At 41.7% G+C, this 26,784-nt stretch overlaps 1 protein-coding gene across 2 annotated transcripts in view; it reads right to left on the bottom strand.

Moving 5' to 3' along the window:
* Positions 1–26,784, bottom strand: part of adarb2 (adenosine deaminase RNA specific B2 (inactive)) — a 799,330-nt gene that overhangs the window by 87,756 nt on the left and 684,790 nt on the right. For both annotated transcript variants that reach the window (XM_073054839.1, XM_073054840.1), the window contains 2 exons: positions 10,010–10,161; positions 1,061–1,229 (listed from right to left, as the gene is read on the bottom strand). In XM_073054839.1, coding sequence (XP_072910940.1) covers positions 1,061–1,229; positions 10,010–10,161 — 321 coding nt within the window. The remainder of the gene's footprint in view (positions 1–1,060; positions 1,230–10,009; positions 10,162–26,784) is intronic.

The raw sequence follows: 26,784 nt of genomic DNA, 5'->3' as shown, positions 1-26,784 counted from the left end.
ACACTGTATTTAAGTGAGAGTAAGTGAAGAATGGCCCAAGGTTTGGATGATTTAAGTACATTTCTGGACCAGATTGAAATGGTCAGCATTTTGGGGTTGGAGGTGAGGGACAGTCCGATTCAGCTCACTGCTCCGTGGGGTTTGCTCGTCTCTGTGCTGGCCAGAGGCTGAGGCCTGCAACCAGCAGACCGGATGCTGCGATGTCTGGCTTTGGGAATTTCAGTTCTGAATGCTGTTCGCTTACTTTTATTGTTTGCACGATTTTCTTTCTCTCTCTCTGCACACTGGGTGTTTGGCAGTCTTCTCTTGCTTTTAATGAATTCTACTGAATTCCTTTGTTTCGTGGCTCCCTGTAAGGTTGTATAAAGTATACATACTTTGATAATAAATGTACTTTGTACTTTTGAATTCCATTCTTCTTCTTAGTGCCTTGCTCCTTGGGTAGAACAATGGCAAAGTGCCTGAAGTTACTGCTTAACTCTCCCGCTCTGAGAGTTCAACCTCCTGGGGAAAAGATTACAGTACTATGAATGGGTGCTTTATGAACCTTGTGGACAGTAGGGACTGTCTCCATATCTTATGATTCTATGAAGATAATTTTTATTCTTGATTCAAGCTTAAATTGTAAAAAAATACTGTGAACGGGAGTTAGGCTAATGGAGGTGGAGTCCCTATTAACAAGCAAACTGGGAAGATGGAATGATACTGTGTGTAAAAATTTGTGGCATCTCTCCTACATTTGGCATTCTTTCTCTCTCTCTACTTGGACTATCCTGGTACATCTTGTAAGAGAAGCAACACCTTAACGTTGATCTCTGAACATATGTCAACCAATAGCAGGAAAGTGAGAAGCCATTAACTCAAAGGGTATTTTAATTTCTACACACTTTAAGGTTTATCTCAGTAAACAGAAAACATTGATTGCAGATCTTCTGCGTGTATTTTCGTTTGCTGCCTAGATGAAATGATAAAATATATCTGAGTGACAAACCAGGTTAATGGAAAAGCAGTTGGCTGGGGGCTGCAGCTTCCTTTAAGTGTTCCAGTCTGCCTGCTTTACCTGTTAATCTTGTCAGTGCAGGACATTGTCAGCAGTTGTTCTCCCTGTAATACTCCATCCCACGTCTGGATGGAGTTGGAGGAGCGGATTGGAATGGTGCCTTCTCCAGATTCAATCTTCGTCCTGAGGTGGCTCCGAACTCTCCTGCTCAATGGCCTGCTGTGTTGCACTGTAAAAAGAGATAATACTGCTTTCAACTCTCACACTGAAGCCTAGAGTGAAGAAGCATTCATCTGAAATTCTGACAGAATAATAAAGGTGGCAAGCACTGTTTTCTATTTGTGTACATTTCCTGTCACCCCATTATAGGAAGGATGTGGAGGTGTTTGAAACGATACAGAAGAGGTTTATCAGGATGCCCCCAGGATTAGAGTATGTAATCTATAAGAACAGTTTGGACAAACTTGGGTTGTTTTCTCTGGACTGTCAGGGGCTGAGGAGAGACCTGAGAGAGATTTATACACTTATGAGAAAGGGTAAATGGTTAAAATTGTTTTTCCAAGGTGCAAATGATATATACCAGAAAGCTTATATTTAAGGTGAGGGGGGAAAATTCAAAGCAGATGTGTGTAGATAGGCACATGCAGTGAATGGAGGGATACAAATCATAATGAAGGGCCTTGGCGTGCAAGGTCAACTGTTTATTCCCCACCAGAGATGATGCCTGACCTGCTGAGTTGGGGGTAGGGATAAGACGGCTCTACCTATTTAAATGCTCTCAATGGCATGCATATCAAATAGCCTCTGACAACCAAGTCCAGCCGCCACACGTTGCTTAGGGAATAAGTCCTTAATCTGGCAGAAACGTTTCTACTAACAGGAGAAAGGGCAAAGGGACTTTACTAGCGCCTTAAAACCAGTTGTTTTGGGCAGATGGGGCTTGTCAGCCATCATCGGCAGCTCATCCAGGATTAAGAAAACTCTGATCTCAAACCACTGCAGCCTTGCGGCTATACCCACTCAGGGGGAAGGCTCCGGGAGCAAACCCCGGGGAAAAATCTGGAGCTGGAGCCCCAAAGTCAGCCCTACATTGAATTCAATGCTGACTGGCAACTTCTGTGACAGAAACTGTACCAGTCTCTGCCGTTTCTTTTGGGTTCATTAGCTGAGTGGAGGGGAGAGCCTGCTACATGCACAACAGCTTGCTCTTTGTACTGTAGTGTCCTGCCTTGTATATCATGTTGGCAGCTAGGATGCAACCATGGTCGGCCTTGACCAGTGGAGGTCCTCATGGATCATGTGCAGGCAGAAGGGATTCAGTTCAACCTAGTCTCATGTTTGGCACCGACACTGGACCTGTTCCTGTGCTGCACTGTTCTCTGTGGTATCTCCTGCATCCCAAATCAGGACAATCAGAATCAAATCAGAATGAGGACAAAGAGCAACGTTTTGTTTAATGTGTGCTCGTGACTATCTATCCTAGGGATTGGGTTTGGAGAGAGAAAGAGGAATTTGGGACAAAATATCTATTTTCTTAGACCAAATAATGAATGACTTTAGAGTTCCAAGAAACATCAACTGTTCTTGGGATTAATTGTCATCTTGAGTCCAATCCTTAAGGAACATACAGGCTTTTTTTAATATTTTAAACAAAAGATGTGGAAAATGATGGGATTTGTAGTAGGGATATGTTAATGCATCAGCCCTTAGTCCTTTCAATCAGATGCAGGAAAGGGTTCCTATTAAAAACCGATTAAAACCAATAGATGCTGCCTGGCCTGCTGAGTCCCTCCAGCATTCTGTGTGTGTTGCTCTGGATTTTCTCATGTTTCCTATTAAAATATTTGTCCTTTCTACCCTGCATATCTTGTTGTAATCATGTCCTTTAAACAGCTGAGGAGAATGTATTTCTGCAGAGGGACTGTTTAACACAACTTCATCAAGATATAGGAGCACAGTTCGGCCATTTGGCCCATCAAGTCTGCTCCGCCATTTCATCATGGCTGATCCAATTTTCCTCTCATCCCCAATTTCCTGCCTTCTCCCCGTATTCCTTCATGCCCTGACCAATCAAGAATCTATCAAACTCTGCCTGAAATATACATAAAGACTTGGCTTCCACAGCTCCCTGTGGCAATGAGTTCCACAGATTCACTGCTCTCCAGCTGAAGAAATTCCTCCTTATCTCTGCTCTAAAAGGATGCTCCTCTGTTCTGAGGCTGTGTCCTCTGGTCTTAGACTCTCCCACCACAGGAAATAATCTCCCAACATCCATTCTAAAAAGGCCTTTCACCATTTGATAGGTTTCAATGAGGTCAACCCTTATTCTTCTGAATTCCAGTGAATACAGACCCACAGCTATCAAATGCTCTTCATATGACAAGCCATTCATTCCTGGAATCTTTTTTGTGAAACTTCTTTGAATGCTTTCCAGTTCCAGTGCATCCTGTCTAAGATAAGGGCCCCAAAACTCCTCACAATACTCCAAGTGAGGCCTCACCAGTGCTTTATAAAGTCTCAACATTACATCCCTGCTTTTATGTTCTAGTCCTCTTGAAATGAATGCTAACATCACATTTGCCTTCCTCATCAACTGCAAATTAACCTTTAAGGAATCTTGCACAACGACTCACAAGTCCCTTTGCACCTCAGATTTTTTTTTGTATTCTCTCTCCATTTAGAAAATAGTCAACCCTTTCACTTCTTCTACCAAAGTGCATGACCGTACACTTCCTGACACTGTATTCCATCTGCCATTTCTCTGCCCATTCTCCTGATCTGTCCAAATCCTCTGGTAACCTCTCTACTTCCTCAAAACTAAGTGCCCCTCCACTTATCGTCTACAAACTTTGCAACAAAGCCATCAATTTCATCATCCAAATCATTGATATATTACGTAAAAAGAATCAGTCCCAACACTGACTCCTGTGAAACACCTGTGACTGTGACTGATAAAGAGAAAAGACTCTCTTTATTCCCACTCTTTGCCTCCTGCCAATCAGCCACTGCTTTATCCATGTTGGAGTTTTTCTGTAATACCACGGGCTTGTAGCTTGTTAAGCAGCTTCATGTGTGACACCTTGTAAGAGGCCTTCTGAAAATCCAAGTGCACAACATCAACCGATTCTCCTTTGTCTGTCCTGCTTGTTATTTCTTCAAAAAATTCCAACAGATTTGTTGGGCAAGATTTTCCCTTGACATAACCATTCTGATACAGCCTAATTCATCATGTGCCTCCAAGTATCCAGAAATCTCATCCTTAATAGTTGACTCCAATATCTCCCCAACCACTGAGGTCAGACTAACTGGCCATTAGTTTCCTTTCTTCTGCCTCTCTCCCTTCTTGAAGAGTGGAGTGACATTTCCAATTTTCCAGTCTTCTGGAACTATTCCAGAATATAGTGATCATTCAAAGACATTATTAATGCCTTCACGATCTCTTCAGTGACCTCTTTTAGAATCCTGGGATGCACACCATCTGGTTCAGGTGACTTATCTACCTTCAGACCTATCAGTTTCTGAACTACCTTATCTCTGCCTATGGTAACTTCACACACTTTAACTTCCTCTGACACCAGGAATTTCCACCATACTGCTAGTGTCTTTCACAGTGACGACTGATGCAAAATTCTTAATTCGTCCTTCATTTCCTTGTCCCCCATTTCTACCTCCCCAGCATCATTTTCCAATGGTCTGATATCCACTATCACCTCTCTTTTACAATTTATGTATCTGAAGAAAGTTTTGGGAATCCACTTTAATATTATTGACTAACTTACTTCTGTATTTCCTCTTTACCTTCTAAGTGACTTGTTTAGCCACGGTTATGCCATCTTTCCTTTAGAATACTTCTTCCTCTTTGGAACGTATATATCCTGTACCTTCTGAATTTCCTCCAGAAATTCCAGCCATTGCTGCTCTGCCATCATCCCTGCCAGTGTTCTTTTCCAATCAATTCTGGCCAACTCCTCTCTCAGGCCTCTGTAATTCCCTTTACTCCACTATAATATTGATACATCTGATTTCAGCTTCTTCTCAAACTTCAAAGTGAACTCGATCATAGTATAGTCACTTTCCCTTAAGGGTTCTTTTACTTTAAGCTCTCTAATCAATTCCGGTTCATTGCACAGCACCCAATCCAGAATAACTGATCCTCTAGTGGGCTCAACCACAAGCTGTTCTAAAAAGCCATCTCATAGGCACTCTAGAAATTCTGCCTCCAGTAATCCAGCATCAACCTGATTTTCCCAATCTACCTACACATTGAAGTCCCTCAATTGTAACATTGCCCTTGTGGCATGCATTTCCTATCTCCCATTGCAATTTGTAGGCCACGTTTTTACTACTGTTTGGGGGTCTGTGTACAATTCCCATCAGGGTCTTTTTACCCTTGCCGTTTCTTAGCCCTATCCACAATGATTCAACATCTTCTGACCCTATGTCACCTCTTTCTAATGAGTTGATTTCATTTTTCACCAATAGAGCAATGCCTCCCCCATTGCTTTCCTGCCCGTCCTTTTGATACAGTATGTATCCTTGGACATTATGCTCCCAGCTATAAGCTTTCAGCCATAATTCTGTGATGCCTAAAACATCATACCTGCCAATCTGCGACTGTGCTGAAAGTTTATCTACCTTATTCTGTATACTGTTTGCATTCAAATACAGCACCTTTAGCCCTTTTTGAACTTGTCCACCAACTCATCCTGTTGACTGCAATTTTGCCCTGTCAACAGCCTCTCCTCACTACACATTGCCTCTGTTTGTAAACCAGCTACCACATCTTCAGCACTGTTATCCACCTTTTCAACATTACTTCTTACATTGAAATATATGTAGCTCAGGACACTCGTCACACCATGCTCAACCTTTTGATTCCTAACTTTGTCTGAGGTCTTACCAACATCTGCCTCCACAACCTCTCCACTAACTGTTCTGGCATTCTGGTTCCCATTCCCCTGCAACTCTAGTTTATTCCCTACCATGCAGCATTAATAAACATTTTTGCTAGGATATTTGTCCCCCTCCAATTCAGGTGCAGGTCCCAACTTTCCTGGAAGAGAGCCCAGTGATCCAAAAATCTTATGCCCTTCCTCCTACACCAACTACTTAGGCATATATTAAACTGTATAACCTTCCTAATTCTGACCCCACTAGCACATGGCATGGGTAGCAATCCTTAGATCACTACCCTGAAAATCCTGCCCTTTAAGTTAGCACCTAACTTCCTATGAAGAACTTAATCACTTGTCCTACCCATGTCATTTGTGCTGACATGGATCATGACTTCTGGCTGTTCACCCTCCCACTTAAGAATGCTGAGGACATGATCCAAGATATCCTGGGCCCTGGCATCCAGGAGGCAACATACCATCCAGGAATCTCGTTCTCACCAGCAGAACCTCCTGTCCGTTCCCCTAACTAAAGAGTCCCCTATCATCATTGCATACCTCGTCTCCCCACTTCTCTTCTGAGTCACACTCAGTGCCAGACTGTGACTCTCCTCTATAAGGTCATCCTCCCCAACAAAGTGAAGTACCTTTTGTTGAGGGGAATGGCCACAGGGGTACTCTGCACTGGCTCCTTAACCCCTTTCCCCTATCTGACTGTCACCAAGTTTCCTGTCTCCTGCACCTTGGGTGTAACTACCTCTCTGTATGTCCTATCTGACAAACCTTCAGCCTCCCGAATGATCTGGAGTTCTAACTCCAATGTGGTGTGTTACCAGCTGCAGCTGGATGCACTTCTCACAGTTGTAGTGGTCAGGGACACTGGAGGTCTCCCTGCTTTCCTACATCCCGCAAGAGGAGCATTCCACTATCCTGCCTGTCATCCCTGCTGTCCTGGCTGAGCAGATATAAAGAAGAGAACAAAAAAAAAGCTTTTCTTTCCTTTGCTTTCTTTGACTGAAGCCTCTCTTTGCAGAAACCTCGAGAGCTAAAGACTCAAGGTCACCACTCAGACAATGGCCGCTGCACGTGCCCCTACCTTCCTTTAATTTGCTCTTGCTAATCAATCCCAAATGCTGATTGGCCGCTGGACCGACCCTCTGCTGCCTTTTATCCCCGGGCAGCAGACCTGATTGAAGTCCCCTCCTCTCAAAACTTCCGATGTTCAGATTGGCTGCTGGTTGAAGCTCTTTTTCGCTGTACTGACACACTGCTGCTTTTATCCTGGAGTAGTGGGCCTGATTATGTCCTTGACTTTTACGGTCATAGTATCAGGCATCATAAAAACTGGCCCCTTGACTCACAAGGTCAGCTCTGACCACTGAGCACCAATTTACACTAATCCCTCACTAATCGAATCTTATTCTATCCACGTCCCTTCAGCTCTCTCCAGATTTGACCACTCACGCACCAGTGGCTGATCAATCTAGCAATCCACACCTCTTTGGGATGTGGGGGAAACCAGATCACCTGGAGGAAACTCATGCAGTAACAGGGAAGACTCCAACAGATGTCACCGGAGGTCAGGGTCGAACCCTGGCTGCTGCAGGTACAAGGCAGCTACGGCACCATGTGGGATAAAATTCATCCTTAATTCTACGCATGAACAGGTGCTGCAGTGGAATAATTGTGTGTTCAATCCACAGCAGAGAGTCAGTTTTATGCATCAATGGTATTGAAGCGAAGATAAATACATGCATGTTATACACGTTTGCACACACAGTGATATCAAAAATATGACAGGGTGTGGAGAGGTGAAACTCATTCCTCTGCTGTCTTGCTCCATTACGTGCCTCTGAACATTATCCCAATCAAATGGCCAGAAGTCAAGTATAACAATCCTCAAATTAAAAAAAGGTTTACTGTATACTTAGACATCTAAGTATATTTAACAGGAAATCTGACAACAGAAAATCAGCCTGGGATGAGTGATTAATGTTTCCTTTCCCTTGAATGTGTGTAAACATAGTTTCTTCAAGTATATTATTTGTTAATGTACATGCTGTAAGCAATGTTAAATTTGTTTCTATTTAAACATTCCTGCCGTTGAATTCTGGTGGGTTACAAATTGGGATTACAAGCCACATTTACTTGCAAATTTCTTATTTTCTTAATTTATATCACAACAGAGGAATCCATCAGTTGCTGAGGCAACTTTGGGGAACCTTAGCCAAAAAGAAAGCACGATTTAATATTTCCTAGCATAATTAGAGAAAACATACTCATTTGAAGTTTATGATTTAATTGAATGGAATTCTGTTACTGGAAGCAAAAGAAACAGCTGGTTACAATGGATTTGCAGAAAATAATTAAGCAGCTAATTAACTGTGAGAAGTGACACAAATCTAGGAGGGAATGTCATCTGATATTTACAAAATCTCCGATTTTAAAAAGCTGTTTTTTTCATGTGAATGAATAACTTGTCAAAGGCAGTATGTTTTATAGAGAGCACCATTGAGGAGTATCAAAGGCAACATGGGGTAGAAAATGGTCATCCTTGAAAAGGGCTGGTTGTGTCTTTGTCCGCATGGGTCCTTGTGACGGAGAGCACTCGGTAAACTCACTCCTTACACGCGTACATTTATACGCAAACATTGGCTTGTCATTCTGCTGTGGTTGCGCGGAGTGTGCGCATGTCAATGTTCTCCCCCCGCCCGGTATATCCTCACAATGGGTCCTAAGCTGAGCTGATGCACACAGGTTGACTTTATGGTGCCAGTCCCACCATACACGGTGGAAAATTCAATTTCTTTCATAATGGGGATGTGTAAATGAGTCTAGGTTGTTTGTATACTGCATTTAAGTTAGATTCTTCTGTTTATTTTGTAACTACATTTGGGGTGCATCATGTTCTAATTCATGAATAGCTTTAAGCTAGCTTTGTGGATAATTAAAGATGTTATGTCCTGGTGCCTAATAAATGGGGCTCATCACCCTCAGTAGGAGACGGAGATAAAGGCTGCCAAGAGTTCATACTGGACAAACATATTATGGAGCTATTATTGTGCTTTCAGGTAGATATCTTTTTGTAAATATTTGCAAGTTTCCTTTTCACCATTTTTGCTAATTTTTGTAAGTTTGATTTTTGACGCGACTATGCAACACCCTTGCACTAAAGTGCTAAGTGACCCCAACCATTTTTCCTTTGGTTATAACCCACATATCTAACATCTCTGTTATTCCTGGGACACATGGGAAGGGTGGCAAGGAGGGATGATGATGTGAGGAACGAAGCGACTTCACTGGCTCATGTAGAGCATTCCACATTACGCATATTGCATATACACAGTGATGATGCAGGTAAAAAGATGCTGCAATTTACAGAAGTTACAAGAATGATGTTTCACATATGATGCAAACACAAGAGATTCTTCAGAGGCTGGAAATCTTGAGAAAGATACAGAAAATGCTGGAGGGACTCTGCAGGTCAGAGAGGAATAACCAGTCGATGGAGAACGCTATCTAGAGGGCTTCCTATAGTTGAAATCATCTCATCTCAACCTGCGTGGCTCTGTGCTTTAAAGGGAGGCTCACTGACTCCGTGGCTGTGAATGTACTTTCAGGGACTCCGCAGTTCATGTTCTGTGTATTATTTGTTTACTTTTCTGATTGTTTGTGCAATTTTTTTACGCACATTACAATGTTTGTCAGTCTTTGATGTGTGTGTGTGTGTGTGTGTGGTTTTTCATGGATCCTATTGTGTTTCTTTGATTTGTGGCTGCCTGCAACAAGATGAATGTCAAGATTGTATATGGCATATATACTTTGATAATAAATTAACTTTGAACTTTGAACTTTTTGCAGGAATTGACGCTACCATGAAATAATAACAGATAGATTTCATGGGGATGGAGGCTGTGGAATTCCCCGCTGTGACTGGTTAGGATGCCAACCAAAATCTAATGAAACTTCATCCAAAAGCCTACAGCTGACAACCCTACAAATGGAATTTATAATACTTCAGTGTTCCCACAGTGCATGTTTTATATGTTTTTTGTGCATTTCCAAGTTATACAATAACTAAGTATATCCAGAGATGATATAACATCTTGATACTTACATTCAGCTCTCGCTTCTCGGTGAGAGTTCAGGCGAGCGTCTCCACAAGGTGGTGTACTGATGTACAGATGGAAAAGGATACTTTCTTTCAGCTTGTAGCCTCCCTCTTTTTGATGAACAAAGATTGAACGTTCCCAGTCATCTGGCTGTTTACTTTTGGAAGCACAGAGATTAGATCAGTGCCATAATTAAATTAAATCTCACTGAGAAAACTGTATTAGGTTCTCAATAGGAGAAGCTTATCTAAATTGTTGGATTTACTTTAAGAACATTAATCTTGACAGAATTTGAAATTAATGCCTTTGTTTGCACAAAGAGTTGTTTGCTTTTGTAACTGAATTCATTTACAATTTGGTGTTTATTTTAGAAAATATCCCCCTGCACTCCAAACATGGTCTAATGACTTTTAGCCATTTAATTGTTGCAATCACTTCTTTAGCATAATAAAATGACACATAAATCACGCCAAACTAAATGCTAAGGTTAATTTCCTATATTTGATTTTCAGATTGGGAGTTCGTTGATCGCAAATTGATTTTCCACCTTTCACTTGCAATAATCTTGTGGCATTCAGGCTTTACATGAAGTAATCCCCATTAGCTCAAGCCGAATACTTGGACAAGTTTGGTCTGGGCCAAATTCATTGAGGGAACTTTATGGTTGATAGACTTTGTTAGGAGTTTGAGGAGATTTAGTACCGTATGTCACCAAAGACTCCTGCAAATTTCTGCAAGTACACAGTGAAGAGCCATCTGATTGGTTTCACTAGAGCCTGGTATGGAGGTTCCAATAATAAATTGCAAGAGGCTGTAGAGGGTCGTAGATTCAGCCAGTAATATCATGGGGCACAACTCACCCCACCATCGAGGACATGCTCAGGAAGGTAGCATCCATCACAAAGAACCCTCACTATCAGGGTCATGCCCTCTTCTTACTCCTATCACTGGCGAGGAAGTCCAGGAGCCGAAGACCCACATTCAATAATTTAAGAACAGCTCCTTCTCTCCACCATTGTATTTGGTGGCTCTGGACCGGTACTCACTGGAATTCAGAAGAGTGAGTGGGGATCTCATTGAAACTACTCAAAGTTGAAAAACCTCAGTAATGTGGATGTAAAGAGGATGTCTCCTCTGGTGGGGAAGTGTAAGACCAGAGGACACAGCCTCAGGTTAGAGGAATGTCCTTTTAGAATGGAGATGAGGGGGAATTTCTTTAGCCTGAGAGTGGTGAATCTGTGAAATTTGTTGCCACACGCAGCTGTGGAGGCCAAGTCATTGGGTATGTTTAAGGCAAAGGTTGATAGATTCTTGATTAGTCAGGGTATGAAGGAATACTGGGATAAGGCAAAAGAGTGGGACTGAGAGGGAAAATGGATCAGCCATGGCGAAATGTTTGGAGCAGACTCAATGGGTCAAATAGCCTAACTTGCTCCTATACCTTATGGTCTTACAGTCTTATATCTGAGCTATAATAATAAAGAGACCATCTTTGAATTTGCTACAGTAATTATACACATATTAGGGCAGACAATGTCTGGTTATATTTTGTTAAAGCTTGTGTGGTCTGTAGAACAGCAAGTTGCTAGCTTCCCAGGAACACATTTCAGTTTCTCTAATCTATTTTTGATTTCTCTCTATTCTTATTTATAGAAATTTCTATATTTTTCTCTAATCATTCTCTGCCTTAATGACTTGTAAATAAATCCCAAATCACCTGCTTGATGTTAACTCTGTTCTGCTCTCCCTTGCCCTGCTATCTACTTCCAAGAGTTCCTGTCTCTGTTGAACTGATTGTCTGCTGAACTATCTTTATGTTTATATTAATTTCAAAAAACTTTTCCAGAGCTTTCAAATTGTCCCTGAAGTATAAATGCAACTTCTGAATACTCCTGAGCATTAAATTAACTGAAAACTTGGTCGTCTTTTAATAAACATTATTCTGTAACATTCATTGGCTCTTAAGACCATAAGACATAGGAGCAGAACTAGGCCATTTGGCCCATCGAGTCTGCTCCATCATTCCATAATGGCTGATTTATTATCCCTCTGAATCCCATTCTCTTGCCTTCTCCAGAAAACCTTTGATGCCCTGACTAATCAAGAACCTATCAGTTATGCTTTAAATATACCCAAAGACTTGTTCTCTACTGTCATCTGTGGCAATAAATTCCACAGGTCCACTACCCTCCGGTTAAAGAAATTCCTTCTCATCTCTGTTCTAAATGGATATCCTTCTATTCTGAGGCTGTGCTAGACTCTCTCACTATATGAAACATCTTCTCCACGTCCACTCAAACTAGCCCTTTCAATATTTCACAGGTTTCAGTGAGATCCCTCCCCCCTTTTCTTCTAAACTCTAGCGAGTACAAGTTTTGAGCCATCAAATACTCTTCATCCATTAACACTTTCATTCCCAGTAGCATTCTTGCGAATCTCCTCTGGACCCTCCCAAATAGCAGCAAATCCTTTCATAGATAAGGAGCCGAGAACTGCTGACAATACTCCAATTGATCTAAATTGGAGGAGGTATTCCATCTTGCAGATAGAGAGCCAAGATAGATTGGCCACCACAGCAGAAAATGTAAGGTTTTGCAGCATTTCTTAAACGGGCCTGGTGTTGGATCACAATACCATCTGTTTTCATTGGTAAGAGTAATAAAATATAGCACCCCTTCTGACACTGTTACAGAGAAACTAACTTAATCAGTATGCTTTATAAATCTCAGCACTCATTTCACTTTGCTACCATTTGACCAATGTTGCTGTTGCACTGGGCACATTCTTACTTCTTGTTTGGTTAGACACAGTAAACATCAGCAATTGTTATAGTTCAATCGAGTAGATGTTGTGGCCGGGAAAGTACACTGATGACTCTACTTCCTCGTAAGACAAAGGTAAATTGACGTGTCCCCATTGCCCCTCACCAATTTTAATAGATACATCGCAGCTTGGGATTTCAACTGCTCTGACTGAGACCGCCAAAAAATTGCGGACTCAGCTCTGTCCTTCATGTAAAACATCTGCCTTCTGCCTTGGAAAAACAGCTAGAATAATCAAAGTCCCCTTCCATCCCAGGTGTTCTTTCCTCTTCCCCTCCCCACGGGCAAAAGGTGCAAAAACCTGAAAACAGGTATCACCAGGCTCAACAAGAGCTCTGTCCTGCTGTTACAAGACCATTGAATGGACCTCTTGTATAAAATGGACTCTTGTCTTCACACTCTACCTCATCATAGTCCTGGCACCTTATTGTCTACTTGCACTGCTTTTTCCCATAACTAAAATAACATATTCTGCATGTCTTCGCTTTTCCCTTCAACTTCCTCGATGTACTTGAGCTTTGTAACGATATATACAGATGCCATGTAAAACAATGCTGTTCTGGACGTGACAATAATAGACCAATTATCTTTAAAAAGAACAGTGATGGCTACACAGGGCCTTGCTGAAGGTAAAAAAATAAACCCTGTGCGTGAAATTCATCCCCTGTCTGTGGCACTGTTTAGGCTTTTGAATAGCTTTCCCGGATTGTACTCTGCCTCTGAAAATGAATTTTGGAAACAGAGGACAGCGTGCTGAAACACTAAAGACATTAGCAACTGCATTATGTCGGAATCCGGAACAACAAACAATCTGATGTGGGGCTTTGACCTGAGACATTGACAATTTATTTCTCAACACAAACACTGCTTGACCCGCTGAGTTCCTCCAGCATATTGCATGATGCTGAAACAATGCATTTCCAGGCATGAATGCACAATGGCTGAATTCTGTTTCATTCCACGGTACAAGGGTTGGAGTCTAATTAGTTGGCTTTTTCAAAGAACTAATCAGGTACTGGTTTGATGGACTAACTGACCTCATTCTATCATTCCATTATTTTTTTTAGACAAGGTTGTTGACTGTAGAGTGGAAAAAATAGTCTTGCTTGACTTCATTATTATTATCGTTTTTTTCTGAGTTTAAAAGATGTGGCTACCTTGTGAGGAAAGGCCTGATTTCTCAGCTATTTTAGACATTGTGAATAGCAAAATCAGTTCACACTGAACCAGACAGCAGGTGAAGTCTACAGTGGAAGGACCGCAGATGCATCTCAATGGATTTGAAATTACACAATCAAAGATAACGACTTAGCACTTTCCATTAGCTCTTCCTGGTTTAAAAAGGCCTCCAGTTTAACCATTGCAATGCTCAGAGAAATGGAGAAGCTCCATCTTCTGGAATATATCTTATTACTCTTTAATTTATTTGTGGTAATATTACTTTATGTGCTGTGTGTACGTTATATGTACTCTGATGTGCACCTTGGTCCAGAGGAATGTTGTTACATTTAGTGATATACATGTTAAATGAAAGTTTTACAAGTGATTAAAATATAAATTATGAATGACCTTTGACCCTGCTGTTTCCTCTTGATGTTGGAGTATTTAGATATGCTATGTTATGAATACTTTCACTCCACTGTGACTGATAGCTTATTTCCATCTCAGTTGAACCACTTTCTTAAAAGTGAAATCTGATTGATGTTCAATGCTGGCTTTTTTTTGAAAAAGTGGCATTGGTCTTAAATTTGGTGGAGAATTTTCTCATTCATTCCAATATTGCTACATGGTCTTATCACTGTGGAACATAAACATAGAAATTTGACGGTACAGTGCGGGAACAGGCTGTTTATCTGTGCTGACCAGAGGGTGATGAAAGTGTGGAACAAGCTGCCAGCAGAAGTCATGGATAAGGGTTTGATTTCAACATTAAAAAGAAATTTGGATAGGTACCTGAATAGGAGGGGTATGGAGGGACATTGTCTACGTGCAGATCGTCAGGACTAGGTTGGACTGGTTGGGCCAAAGGGCCTTTTCCTGTCCTGTAGTGTTTGATGACTCTATGACCATAATACCAATTAAACTAATCCCATCTGTTTGCACAAGATTCATATCCCACCATTTCCAGCATGTAAACGTGCCTCTTGAGATGTCACGTAAACATTACTGATGTATTTGCTTCCAGCACACCCCAGCTGTGTGTTCCAGGCACCTACCACTCTGAGTAAAAAAAACCCTCACACATCTCCTTCAGACTCCCTCCTCTCGCCTTAAAGCCATGCCTTCAAACATTTAACACTCCCACACTGGGAAAAAGCCTCTGACGGTCCAACCTATCTATTTTATACACTGTTACCAGGCTGCCCCTCAGTCTTTGACACTTCAGAGAAAACGATCCAGGCTTGTCCAACCTCTCCTTATAGCTTATAACTCCAATCCAGGCAACCTCCTGGTGAACTTCTTCTGCACCCTCTCCAAAGTGCCCTCATTCTTCATGTAACACGGTGAACAGAATGAGACAAGATACTCTGAATGTGGCCTATCCAATATTATATACTGTGCAACAAAACCGCCACACTTTATACTCAATAACTCAATCAATGAAGGCAAGCATGTCATTTCCCTTCAATAAATCTCAAGGTGGTATACAGTAACATGCAGTATATATACTTTGATAATAAATTTACTTTCACTTTGACTTTGCCTTCTTTACCACTCTATCTACTTGTGTTGTCCCTTTCAGAGAGCTAAAGGCCTGTACCCCATGATCCCTCTGTATATCAGGGTTCCCCAGGGTCCTGCCATTTATGTATATGTTGCCCTTACATTTGATCAAACCTCACACTTGTCCAGATTAAACGATTTCTCCATCCATATCTCCAACTGATCTGTAGCCTGCTGTCTCCTTTGATAACTTCCCGAAGTCCTGGTGCATATTGGTACCAATGACATAGGTAGGAAAAGGGAGGAGGTCCTGAAAAAAGGGAGTTAGGAAGGAGACTGAGAAGTAGGACCTCAAGAGTAGTAATCTTAGGATTGCTCTCTGTGCCACCGTGACAGTGAGGATAGGAACAGAATGAGGTGGTGGATAAATGCGTGGCTGCAGGATTGAAGCGAGGCAGGGATTCAGATTTCAAGATAATTGGGACCTCTTCTGGGGCAGGTGTGACCTGTATTAAAGGGTTGGGTTGCACTTGAATCGAGGGGGAGCAATATTCTTGCGGGCAGGTTTACTGGAGCTGTTGGGAGTGGTCTAAACTAATATGGCAAGGGGATGGGAACCAGGGTGATGGGGTTCAAGATGGCCCAGCAGATTTACAAGTAAATGATATAATATGGAATATGAATGTAATGAAAGACAAGCCAATGATTGGGTACAAAGGCAGACAGAGCAAATAATTAAGTTGTGCCTCAGAATCAAAATATAAAAGGGCAAAGAATGCAGGACTGAAGGTGCTGTATTTAAATGTGCGTAGCATTTGGAATAAGGTGGACGAACACTTGATGCAATTAGAGATTGGTCAATATGACATCGTGGGCGTCACTGAGTTGTGGCTGAAAGAAGGCCATAGTTGGGAACTTAACTTCAAAGGATATACTTTGTATCAAAAGAACAGACAGGAAGGCAGAGGCGGTGGTATGACTCTGACGGTAGGAGATGAAATTACATCTTTAGAAGAGGGTGACATAAGGTCAGTGAATGTTGTATCTTTGTGGGTGGAGCTAAGAAACTGCAAGGGTAAAAATAACCATTATGAGAATCATATATAGGCCTCCAAATAGTAGCCAGGATGTGGGGTTGAGATCGCAAAGTGAGTTGGAAAAGGCATGTAATAAGGGTAATGACACAATTGTAATGTGGGCTTCAACATACAGAGGGATTGGGAAAATCAGATTGGTGTTGGATTGCAAGAGAGGGAATTTGTTGAATTTGTTGAAAGCTTTTTCGACCAGCTTATGCTTGAGCCTACTTGTGGTAAGGCTGTCTTAGATTAGGTGTTGTTTAATAACCTAGATGTTGTGAGGGAACTTAACATAAAGGAATCCTTAGGTGGCAGTGGTCATAATACGATTGAATTCATACTGTAATCTGAGAGGGGGAAGCTTAAGTCAGATGTATCAGTGTCGCAATGGAAAAATGGAATGACAGAGGCATGAGAGAGGCGCTTGCCCAGGTGGATTGGAGGAGGATTCTGGCAGGGATGACGGCAGAGTAGAGGTGGCTGAAGTTTCTGGGAAGAGTTTACAAGGCGCAGGATAGATCTGCTTCACAGAGGAAGGAAGTTAAAGGTGGCATAAAAGCCAAGGAAAGGGCATATAAGGTAGCAAAAGTGAGTGGGAAGTTGGATGATTGGAAAGCTTTTAAAATCCAACAAAAGGCAACTAAAAAAGCCATAAGAAGGGAAAAGATGAAATATAAGGGCAAACTAGCTATAATATAAAGCCGGATACTAGAAGTTTTTTCAGTTATATAAAGAGTAAAAGGGAGGTGAGAGTTGATATTGGACCACTGGAAAATGATGCTAGTGAGGTAGTAATGGAGGACAAAGAAATGGCAGATGAACTTAATGGGTACGTTGCACCTGTCTTCATTGTTGAAGACACCAGCTGTATGCCAAAGGTCCGTGAGTGTCAGGGAGCAGGAGTGAGTCCCATTGCTATAACAAAGGAAAAAGTGCCAGGCAAACTCAAAGGTCTTAAGGTGGACCAGATGAGAGAGGTTGCTGAAGAGATAATGGATGCATTGGTCTTGACCTTTCAAGAAACTCTTGATTCTGTCATGGTCCCAGAGGACTAGATAATTGAAAATGTCACTCCACTTTTTAAGAAGGCAGGAAGGAAATTATAGGCCAGTTAGACTAACCTCAGTGGTTGGGAAAGTCTGGGAGTCTAGTAGTAAGGATGAGGTTTCTGGGTACTTGGAAAATAATGACAAAATAAGTCAAAGCAGGTATGGTTTCTGTGAAGGGAATTCTTACCAGACAAATCTGTTAGAATTCTTCGAGGAAGTAACAAGCAGGGTGGACAAAGGAAAAGCAGTGAATGTCAATTACTTGGATTTTCAGAAAACATTTGATAAGGTGCCACACATGAGGCTGCTTCACAAGATAAAATCTTATGGTGTTACAAGAAAGATACTTGCATGGATAAAAGAATAGCTGACAGGCAGGAGGCAGTGAGTGGGAATAAAGGGGGCCTTTACTAGTTGGCTGCCAGTGACTAGTGGTGTTCCTCAGGGGTCAGTATTGGGACCACTACTTTTCACATTGTTTGTCAATGTTTCAGATAATGGAATTAATGGCTTTATGGCAAATTGGTAGAAGGGGCAAAAAAATAGTAGATGGAATACAGTTTTGGGAAATGTATGATAATACATTTTCGTAAAAGGAACAATGGTGCACACTATTATCTAAATGGGGAGAAAGTCCAAACTTCAGAGGTGCAAAGTGACTGAGGAATTCTCGTACAAGACCCTCAGAAGATTAATTTACAGTTGAGTCTGTGGTAAAGAAGGCAAATGCAATGATGTGCTGTGCTGTGTGCAAACCTCTCTATAACTTCTTGTGGTTTCAGGCAGGGATGTTATCATACCAAGCCGTGATGCATCTGGATAGGATATGTCTATGGTACATTGCCAAAGATCGGTGAGACTCAGTAGGGTCACCCCAAAATTATTTACGTTGGAATGCTCCATGCAGTTAGTTCCGAACTCTTTCGACGTTGAAGCAGCTTACTGTGATGTCTGAAGACATCACCAATCAAACAAACTGATTACAGCACCCAGTTCTCTGATTGATGCACCCAAAGAATTGTTTGATCTTGTTCTTCATTTGTCTTATAAACGTAATGATGGCAAATAACTTCTGCTATTAGTCAGGAAAATACAATGGGTCCCAAAGGAGAAGTTTTCTTGTGGAACAATTTTTTATGTGGAAGTATCTTCATGTATTAATCTAGAGGAATAGAAACAATCAAATTGGTTTTGCAACTCATTACTTTTACAGAAGTACATTGCCTAAAACATGGGTGAGAGGATGCATGAGGAATATATCAAGTTGTATCTTATTGACAATGGTGAGGAGGGGGACACCTTGACATCCACTGCATTAAACTTGTTTCAATCTCCTTTTCTATCATGGAATTTAAACCAATCTGTTTTCAATCCATTCTTCAGCTTCAAATTTAACTTGTGCTGGAGTTGTCAGCTTCCAGCTACTTCTTGTTATGAACTGTCCGGGAGAAATATCTCCTGCCTTTGTGTGGGCTCATTTTGAGGAAATAGCTTGCATTTCATTTGCACTTCTTTGCATCCTCAGTATATCAATCCCAAGGCACATCCCTGTCAAAATTTGATGCGTTATCATTTTTGTTTTATGGCTAAACATGCAAACCAATTTGTTTCCACAGCTAGTACATGATTGAAGTAACCAGAATACTTGCTCTATATATGTTGGTTTTGCACAAGAACTCCGTTGGTTTAGGTTGAATTGCGCCTTGGGATCATTCACCTGAATATAGTTCTATATCACAGCCAAAACTGAGATTGTACATATAGATATGAGTTTATAAAATTATGATAGACATAGATAGGGTAGGCAGTCACAATCTTTTTCCCCAGAGTAGCAAAGTCAAATACAAGGAAATATGCATTTAAGGTGAGGGGAAATTTTAAGGAGACGTGTAGTGTAGGTTTTTTTTTAAAGAGAGTGGCAAGTGCCTGCAATGGGCTAGCAGGCATCATGGTTGAAGTCGATATGATGGGATTATTTCAGAGACAATTAGACATATATTTGAATATGCAGGGGATAGAGGGGTGTGGATCATGTACAGGCTGAAGTGATTTAGCTTAATTCAGCATCTAATTAGGCTGTAGGGCATGCTCCTTTGCTGTACTGCTGTGTGTCCTGGAATCTGGAATGATCATACTTGTTGATACATTACTGATTGCTTTCTAGACAGTATACCTTGTGCACCTATGGTCCAAGAAAATTGGAAGATGAGCACAATATAGTTGTTAATTTCGAAGTTTAATTTGTTTAATCACTCAATGATATGCCTGCTCAAGGCAAAACTGGGTTGATGAGATCTGCAATTTTTTGCTGTTAAAAAGGCAGACTTATGAGGAGTGATTGATAAGTTTGTGGCCTATGGTAGAAGGAGTCAATTTTAGAAAACCTAGCACATTTATTTTTCAACATAGTCCCCTCCTACATTTACACACTTAGTCCAGCGGTTGTGGAGCATATGGATTTTGGACCTTCAGAAACTGTCCAAAGGAGGGGTGATTAATAAGTTCATGGCCTAAGGTAGAAGGAGATGAGTTATACAGCTCTTGTTACATGTACATGCAGTTCAACTCTTTGAGTGATTATGCAGAAAGTTTGAAGTTAATAACTCATCAGCTAATAACTCTTTGGGGTGATTGATAAGTCTGTGGCCTAAGACAGAACGAGATGAATTATTAACTTCAAACTTTCTGCCTAATCACTCAAAGAGTTGACCTGCATGTGCCTGTAACAAGAGCTGTATAACTCATCTCCTTCTACCTTAGGTCATGAACTTATTAATCACCTATCTGTGGACACTTTCTGGAGATCAAAGATCTGTATGCTCCACGACCGCTGGGCTAAGTGTGTAAATGTAGGAGGGGACTATGTTGAAAAATAAATGCGCTAGGTTTTCTAACATTGACTCTTTCTACCTTAGGCCAGACACTTATCAATCACCCCTCATATTTGGATATGCTGAATCATGTCCCTCATTTGAGTGTTTACATTGATTTCAAGTGTTAGACTCTGGCTAGGATGGTCTTTGAGTGCAGGGTTTCTTGCCCCAAGGATATACTTTATAAGGGCCCCTTATCTAAGAAAGGATATGCTGGCATTGGAGAGGGTCCAGATAGCGTTCATGAGAATGATCCCAGGAATGAAAGGATTAATGTATGAGGAGTATTGGGCTCTGGGCCTGTACTTGCTGGAGCTTAAAAGAACGAGGAGGGATTTCATTGATGTGTCCTCCAATTCAGGCAACATGCTGGTAAATCACCCACTCCAAAGCTTCCACATCCTTCCTCTAATAAGGTGACCAGAAATGAGCACAATAGTCTCAGTGTGGTCTAACCAGAGCTTAATCGAGCTGCAACATTACTTCATGATTCTTCAGCTCAGTCCCCTGACTAATGAAGGTGAACATACCAATTGCCTTCTTAACCACCATATGAAACTTTGAAGGATCTATGGACATGGGCCCCAAAATCCCTCTGTTCCTCCACTTTGCTAAGAATCCTGCACTTAACCTTGTCCTTGGTAGAACTGGTAGTGAAGAAAACTTCTGGCATGCTGCCTTTTTCTGTCGGGGAGCTGAGTGCAGAACTTGGGATGTTCTGTTGCAGTTATAAAAATGATGAGTTTGTATTTGGAAGATTGTGTTAGTTTTGGTCACCCTGCTATAGAAAAGATGCCATGAAACAGGAAAGAGTGCAGAGGTGATTAATGAGGATCATGCTGGGGTTTCAAGTGACTGGGATGTAGAGCAGGGTTGAGCATGAGCAAGCTGGGACTTTTCTCATCAGAGTGTAGGAGTATGAGTGATCTTACGGAGTTATATACTCGAGGGACATAGATAGGGTCAATGCGCACAGTCTTTTTCCCAGCATTGGTGAATCAAGAGCTAAGGGAGATAGGTTTCAGGAGAGAGGGAAAAAGATTTATTTGGAACCCGAAGGGCAACTATTTCAACCAGACTGTGGTCAGTATCTGGAAAAAATGGCCAGGGAAGTGGTTGAGGCAGGACATTAAGAACATTAGGAAGGTACTTGGACGGGTACATTGATAGGAAAGGTTTAGGCTGATACAGGCCAAACCCAGGCAAATGGGAGTAGCTTAGATGGGAAGCTTAATCTGCATGGAACAGCTGGGCTAAGAGGCCCATTTCAACTATTTCTATGAATCTATGATTTCCACATGAACAGTAGGTCCTAGAATAGTCAACTTCCATATAAGAAGTGTATTAATGGTAAAAAAAATCTTCATTTAATTCTGGAAAGTGATGAAGAATCTCAAAATAATTTATTATGTTTTGCTCTGCATGCAATTAAATTTGTTAATCAGGTTTAAGAATGGTGCTGCTATTTTTATCTGCTGATTACAATTTACATCATTGTCTATTTCTGCAATGGAGAACAATTGTTTTGGCTCTGAGCATATGGTCTAATATTTTCCAATTATCAGATAAATCAGGATAGATTTTCAATTTTAGTGCATCAGGCAGAGAAATACCTGTGCAGATCTCTTTGCTGGGAGTACTCAAGATGAATATTTATGCTGGACTATCTACTGTCCCTAATGCTGCCTTACTGCTCCGGGGGAGATTGTTAACTTTAAGGCGGGCTATATCTCATTCAATGAACAGGGAAGGTTAGGCTCCGCTTCATAAATTGTGCCTATTTAAGTGAGCTGTCTGCTCTAAGAGGCTCATATGATGGTTTAAGTTGTAAAAACAATAATGTTTAAATCTTCAAGACTAAAGTGGAGCACATTACCTCAGATGAACTATAAAAGAGAATGGCATGGTATGAACAGGGTTTTGGTAGTTACACCAATTCACCTGTGATGATATTCCTTTTAAAGCTGCAGATTTTCCATTTTTCATTCACAGCCTTATGTTTTACAAAACTGTGAATGAGAGTTCAGGGTAGAAGCTGGAGAGTGCTCAACTCCTGATCCTTTCAAATCCCTCGAACATAGATAAGATCCACCTGTAAGGACACAAACTGTAACGAAGATCATTTTGCCCAACACCACCTAAGACAGAACAATCTACTCGATTATTACTGCTACCTGTGAGATTACTATCTAACCCCGCTACATGCGGCATAAAGGCTGAGCAAGTTAGGACTTTTCTCTTTGCAGTGAAGGAGGATGAGAGGTGACTTGATAGAGGCGTGTAAGATGATAAGAAACATAAGTAGAGCGGACAGCCAATGCCTGTCAAGAGGGCATAAGTTTAAGATGATTGGAGGCATGGGGGTGGGGAGGGATGTCAGAGGCAGATTTTTTCACACAGAGTAGGAGGGAAGGGTTAGATTGATCTCGGAGTTGGTTAAAAGGTCGGCACAACATTGTGGACTGTAAGGTCTACTCCTCTGTTATACTGTATGTTCTGAAACCCTCCACATAGACGTAACATTTTCCTCTTGACAAGCAGTTAAGGCGCTTTGCACAGGACAGCAAAGTCTTGCCCATTGCAATGGTGGTTGTAAAAACATCAAGCACTCGGAGACCTCGGTGGCACCGTATGTTACAGACTTCCAGGTTTAAGATTGGGTCTATCAGTTTCAGACAATAGTCATGCAGTTTTCACCTAGATCTCCTCTTACCGCATTTAAGCTATGAGATTGTCCTCTCCTTCCCCAGGGCATGGGCATTTATTATCCTTCCCTGTTCTCTCTTTCAGTTAATCACAGTGATCTGAGACTAAAGTCCCAGACCCGATAGGGATGGCAGAGTTCCTGCTCTGAACCACATTCTTCAGTTGAATAGTTTTTATGCCATGTTGACTAAAGGCACACAGTTCATTTTTTTAAATTTCCTGATTAAAAACCTGAATTCAAATTCTACAGTTGTCGTAGCGAGATGTGAACTCTGGTCTCTGGATTGTTAGTCTTGGCCTCTGTTTACGAGTTCGATAATATAACAACTCTGCCATCGCCATACCCTCCCTTATACCTTGCTCCTTATCCCCTTTAGAGATTTAATCTCTACTGTATTCCACAAACTCCACTAGGCTAGCTTGAAGAAGCCTCTGCTGAACTACTACCAGTATTTCACTTGTAACACCACAGGACCCAACACGCTTAATCAGTGTTACACCACAATCAAGAATGCCTACCATGCCATCCTTTGGGCAATCTGACCACCTTGATGAGTTTCTTCTTCCTGCAGAGAGGCAGAGACTAAAGAGTGCAGCACCATCGGAGAGGAACATGAAGGTGTGTTCGAGGGAGGCCTAGACATGTACACAGGATCGCTTTGAATCCATTATCAGGGTCCATTAGCATCTGGGCCAGGCCCTCTTCTCGATGCTGCCATCAGGCAAGAGTCAGAGGAGCCAAAAGACCCATACCTCGTGGTTCAACAACAGCTCCTTCCTTACTGCCGCTAGGTTCCTGAACCATCCTGAGACATCTCGGTCCTGCATCTTTCTCTTTCTCTCTCTCTCTCTCCAAATATTGCACTAGGATTATTGTTTATTTTGCTGTTTACTTTCACATGTGTAAATTGTGCATAAATTATGTTAACTTATGTCTGTCCAAGTCTCTGCCCCTGCTGCATCAAAAAGCTCACTTCATTGCGTTTATACCCCGTCTATGACAATAACAAACTTGAACTTGAACACTTCCTTTTATTTTTTCCTCCTCTGATGATTTGGTTTGCACCTTGAAACTTCCCTTTTTTCTAATTCTTCTTCAGCGATTCTAATTAAAGCTCACTAGATTCACAGAGTTATCGAGTCATGTGGTGCAGAAACAGGCCCTTTGACTCAAACGGGACCTGCGTTTGGCCATATCCTTCTAAACAGTTCCTATCCACGTACTTGTCCAGTTGCCTTTTGAAATTTTTTATTGCACTTCCCTTAGTCACTTCTTCTAGCAGATCATTCCACGCTCTTATCACTTCGTTTCCCCTTCACCTTAAATCTATCCCCTCTAGTTCTTGATTCCCCATCCCTGGGAAAAGGACTAAATGTATTCAGTTGACATATGCTGATTATGACTTTATACACCTCTACATGATCACCCTTTAGTCTCCTAGCCTCACTAATCTCTCCCTATATATCAGTTCCTTGAGTGCTGGCAACACCCTTGCCAAACTTTTCTGTACCCTTTTTAGTTTAAAAACACCTTTCCTCTGCTGGAGTAATCAACACTGGACTCAATATTCCAATACCAGGCTCAGCACCATTCTGTAGAACTGAAACATAACATCCTGACCTGCGTATATACTCAGCAACCTGACTGACAAAGGCCAGCGTGCCAGAAGCATTCCTCACCATAAGACCAAAAGACCATAGGTCATAGGAGCAGAATTGGGCCATTCAGCCCATCGAGTCTTCTCTGCCATTCCGTCATGGCTGATCCCGTATCCCACTCAACACCATACACCCGCCTTTTCACCATATTTTTTGATGCCCTGACCAATCAAGAAACTATCAACTTCTGCTTTAAATATATTCATGGACTTGGCCTCCACCGCAGATGGTGGCAGAGCATTCCACAGATTTACTGCTCTCTGGCTAAAAAAATCCTCCTTACGTCTGTTCTAAAAGGTTCCCCCTCAACTTTGAGGCTGTGCCTTCTAGTCCTGGATACCCCCATCATGGGAAACATCTTCTCCACATCCACCCTATCTAGTCCTTTCCACATTTGGTAGTTTCAATGAGATCCCTCCGGATTCTTCTAAATTCCAGTGAGTACAGGTCCAAAACTGCCAAACACTCCACACATGTTAACCCTTGCATTCCCAGAATCATCCTCCTGAACCCCCTCTGGACTCTCTCCAATAACAACGCATCCTTTCTGAGACACGGGGCCCAAAACTGTTGACAATAGCCCAGCGCAGCCTGACTAGTGTCTTATAAAGACTCAGCATTATCTCCTTGCTTTTATATTCTATTTCCCTTGAAATAAATGCCAACATTGCATTTGCCTTCTTTATCATAGACTCAACCTACATATAAACCTTCTGGGAGTCTTGCACGAGGACTCTTAAGTCCCTCTGCACGTCTGATGTTTAAACCTTCTCCCCAATTAGATAGTCTGCACTATTGTTTCTTTTACCAAAATACATTATCATACATTTCCCAACACTGTATTCCATCTGCCACTTTTTTGCCCATTCTTCCAATCTGTCTAAGCCTTGCTGCGATCGCTTTGCTTCCTCAGCAATACCTACCCCTCCACCTGTCTTTGTATTATCTGCAAACTTTGCCACAAAGCCATCATTTCCACTACCTAAATCATTGACAAAGAATGTGAAAAGTAGCGGTCCCAATACTGACCCCTGAGGAACAACACTTAGTCACTGGCAGCCAAACAGAAAAGGCCCCTTTTATCCCTCCTCACTGCCTGTCAGCCATTCCGCTATCCATGCCAGTACCTTTCCTGTAGGATTTTATCTTGCTAAGCAGCCTCATGTATGGCACCTTATCAATTGCCTCTGAAAATACAAGAAAATGTCCTCCACTGCTTCTGCTTTGTTCACCCTGTTTGTTACTTCCTCAAAGGACTCTAACAGATTTAACAGGCAAGGTCCCTTTACAGAAACTATGCTGACTTTGGCTTACTAATCAAAGCAGGGACTTGCCAAAGTAATGTAATCAAAAACTTAAGCAGTTTATTATTTTCTCAAGACATCGAGAAGGGTCACCTTGGCAAATCAGGTCCATGCTGGCTATCTGGACAATTAGCCTTATTCTCCATTCTCCATTTCCTTGCACCTTTACAATTTACTCTCCCTCACTCATGCTGAACTGCTTCCCTCTTGCACTTATTTGTCTTGAACCTGAATTGAAGGTAACTCACTGCATCCAGTAATCCTAAGCAAAAGGCAGACTGATGGAAACGCAGCAGGCAAGAGATAGCCACCGATTCAGGTTGAGACCCTGCCTCAGCACCGAGAGTGTAGAAGCAAGAAGTAAGAGGGAGTGCTGTGATGCAAGCTGGTATGTGATGTGTGGGAACAAAAGAAAATAAATAAATAAATCAGTCAGTCCTGCTGAAGGGTTTTGGCCCAAAATGTCGACTGTACTTTTCCTAGAAGCTACCTGGCCTGCTGAGTTCCTCCAGCATTTTGCGTGTGTTGCTCAGATTTCCAGCATCAGCAGAATTTCTCTTGTTTGAAATTAGGCAGATGCAAAAAGTTTTTTGCATAATAGATGATTTTTTTCTTGTTTTTTTT

Source organism: Hemitrygon akajei, chromosome 8, assembly GCF_048418815.1.
Source record: "Hemitrygon akajei chromosome 8, sHemAka1.3, whole genome shotgun sequence".
NCBI lineage: Eukaryota > Metazoa > Chordata > Chondrichthyes > Myliobatiformes > Dasyatidae > Hemitrygon > Hemitrygon akajei.
This window is presented reverse-complemented; position numbering and strand designations above follow the sequence as displayed.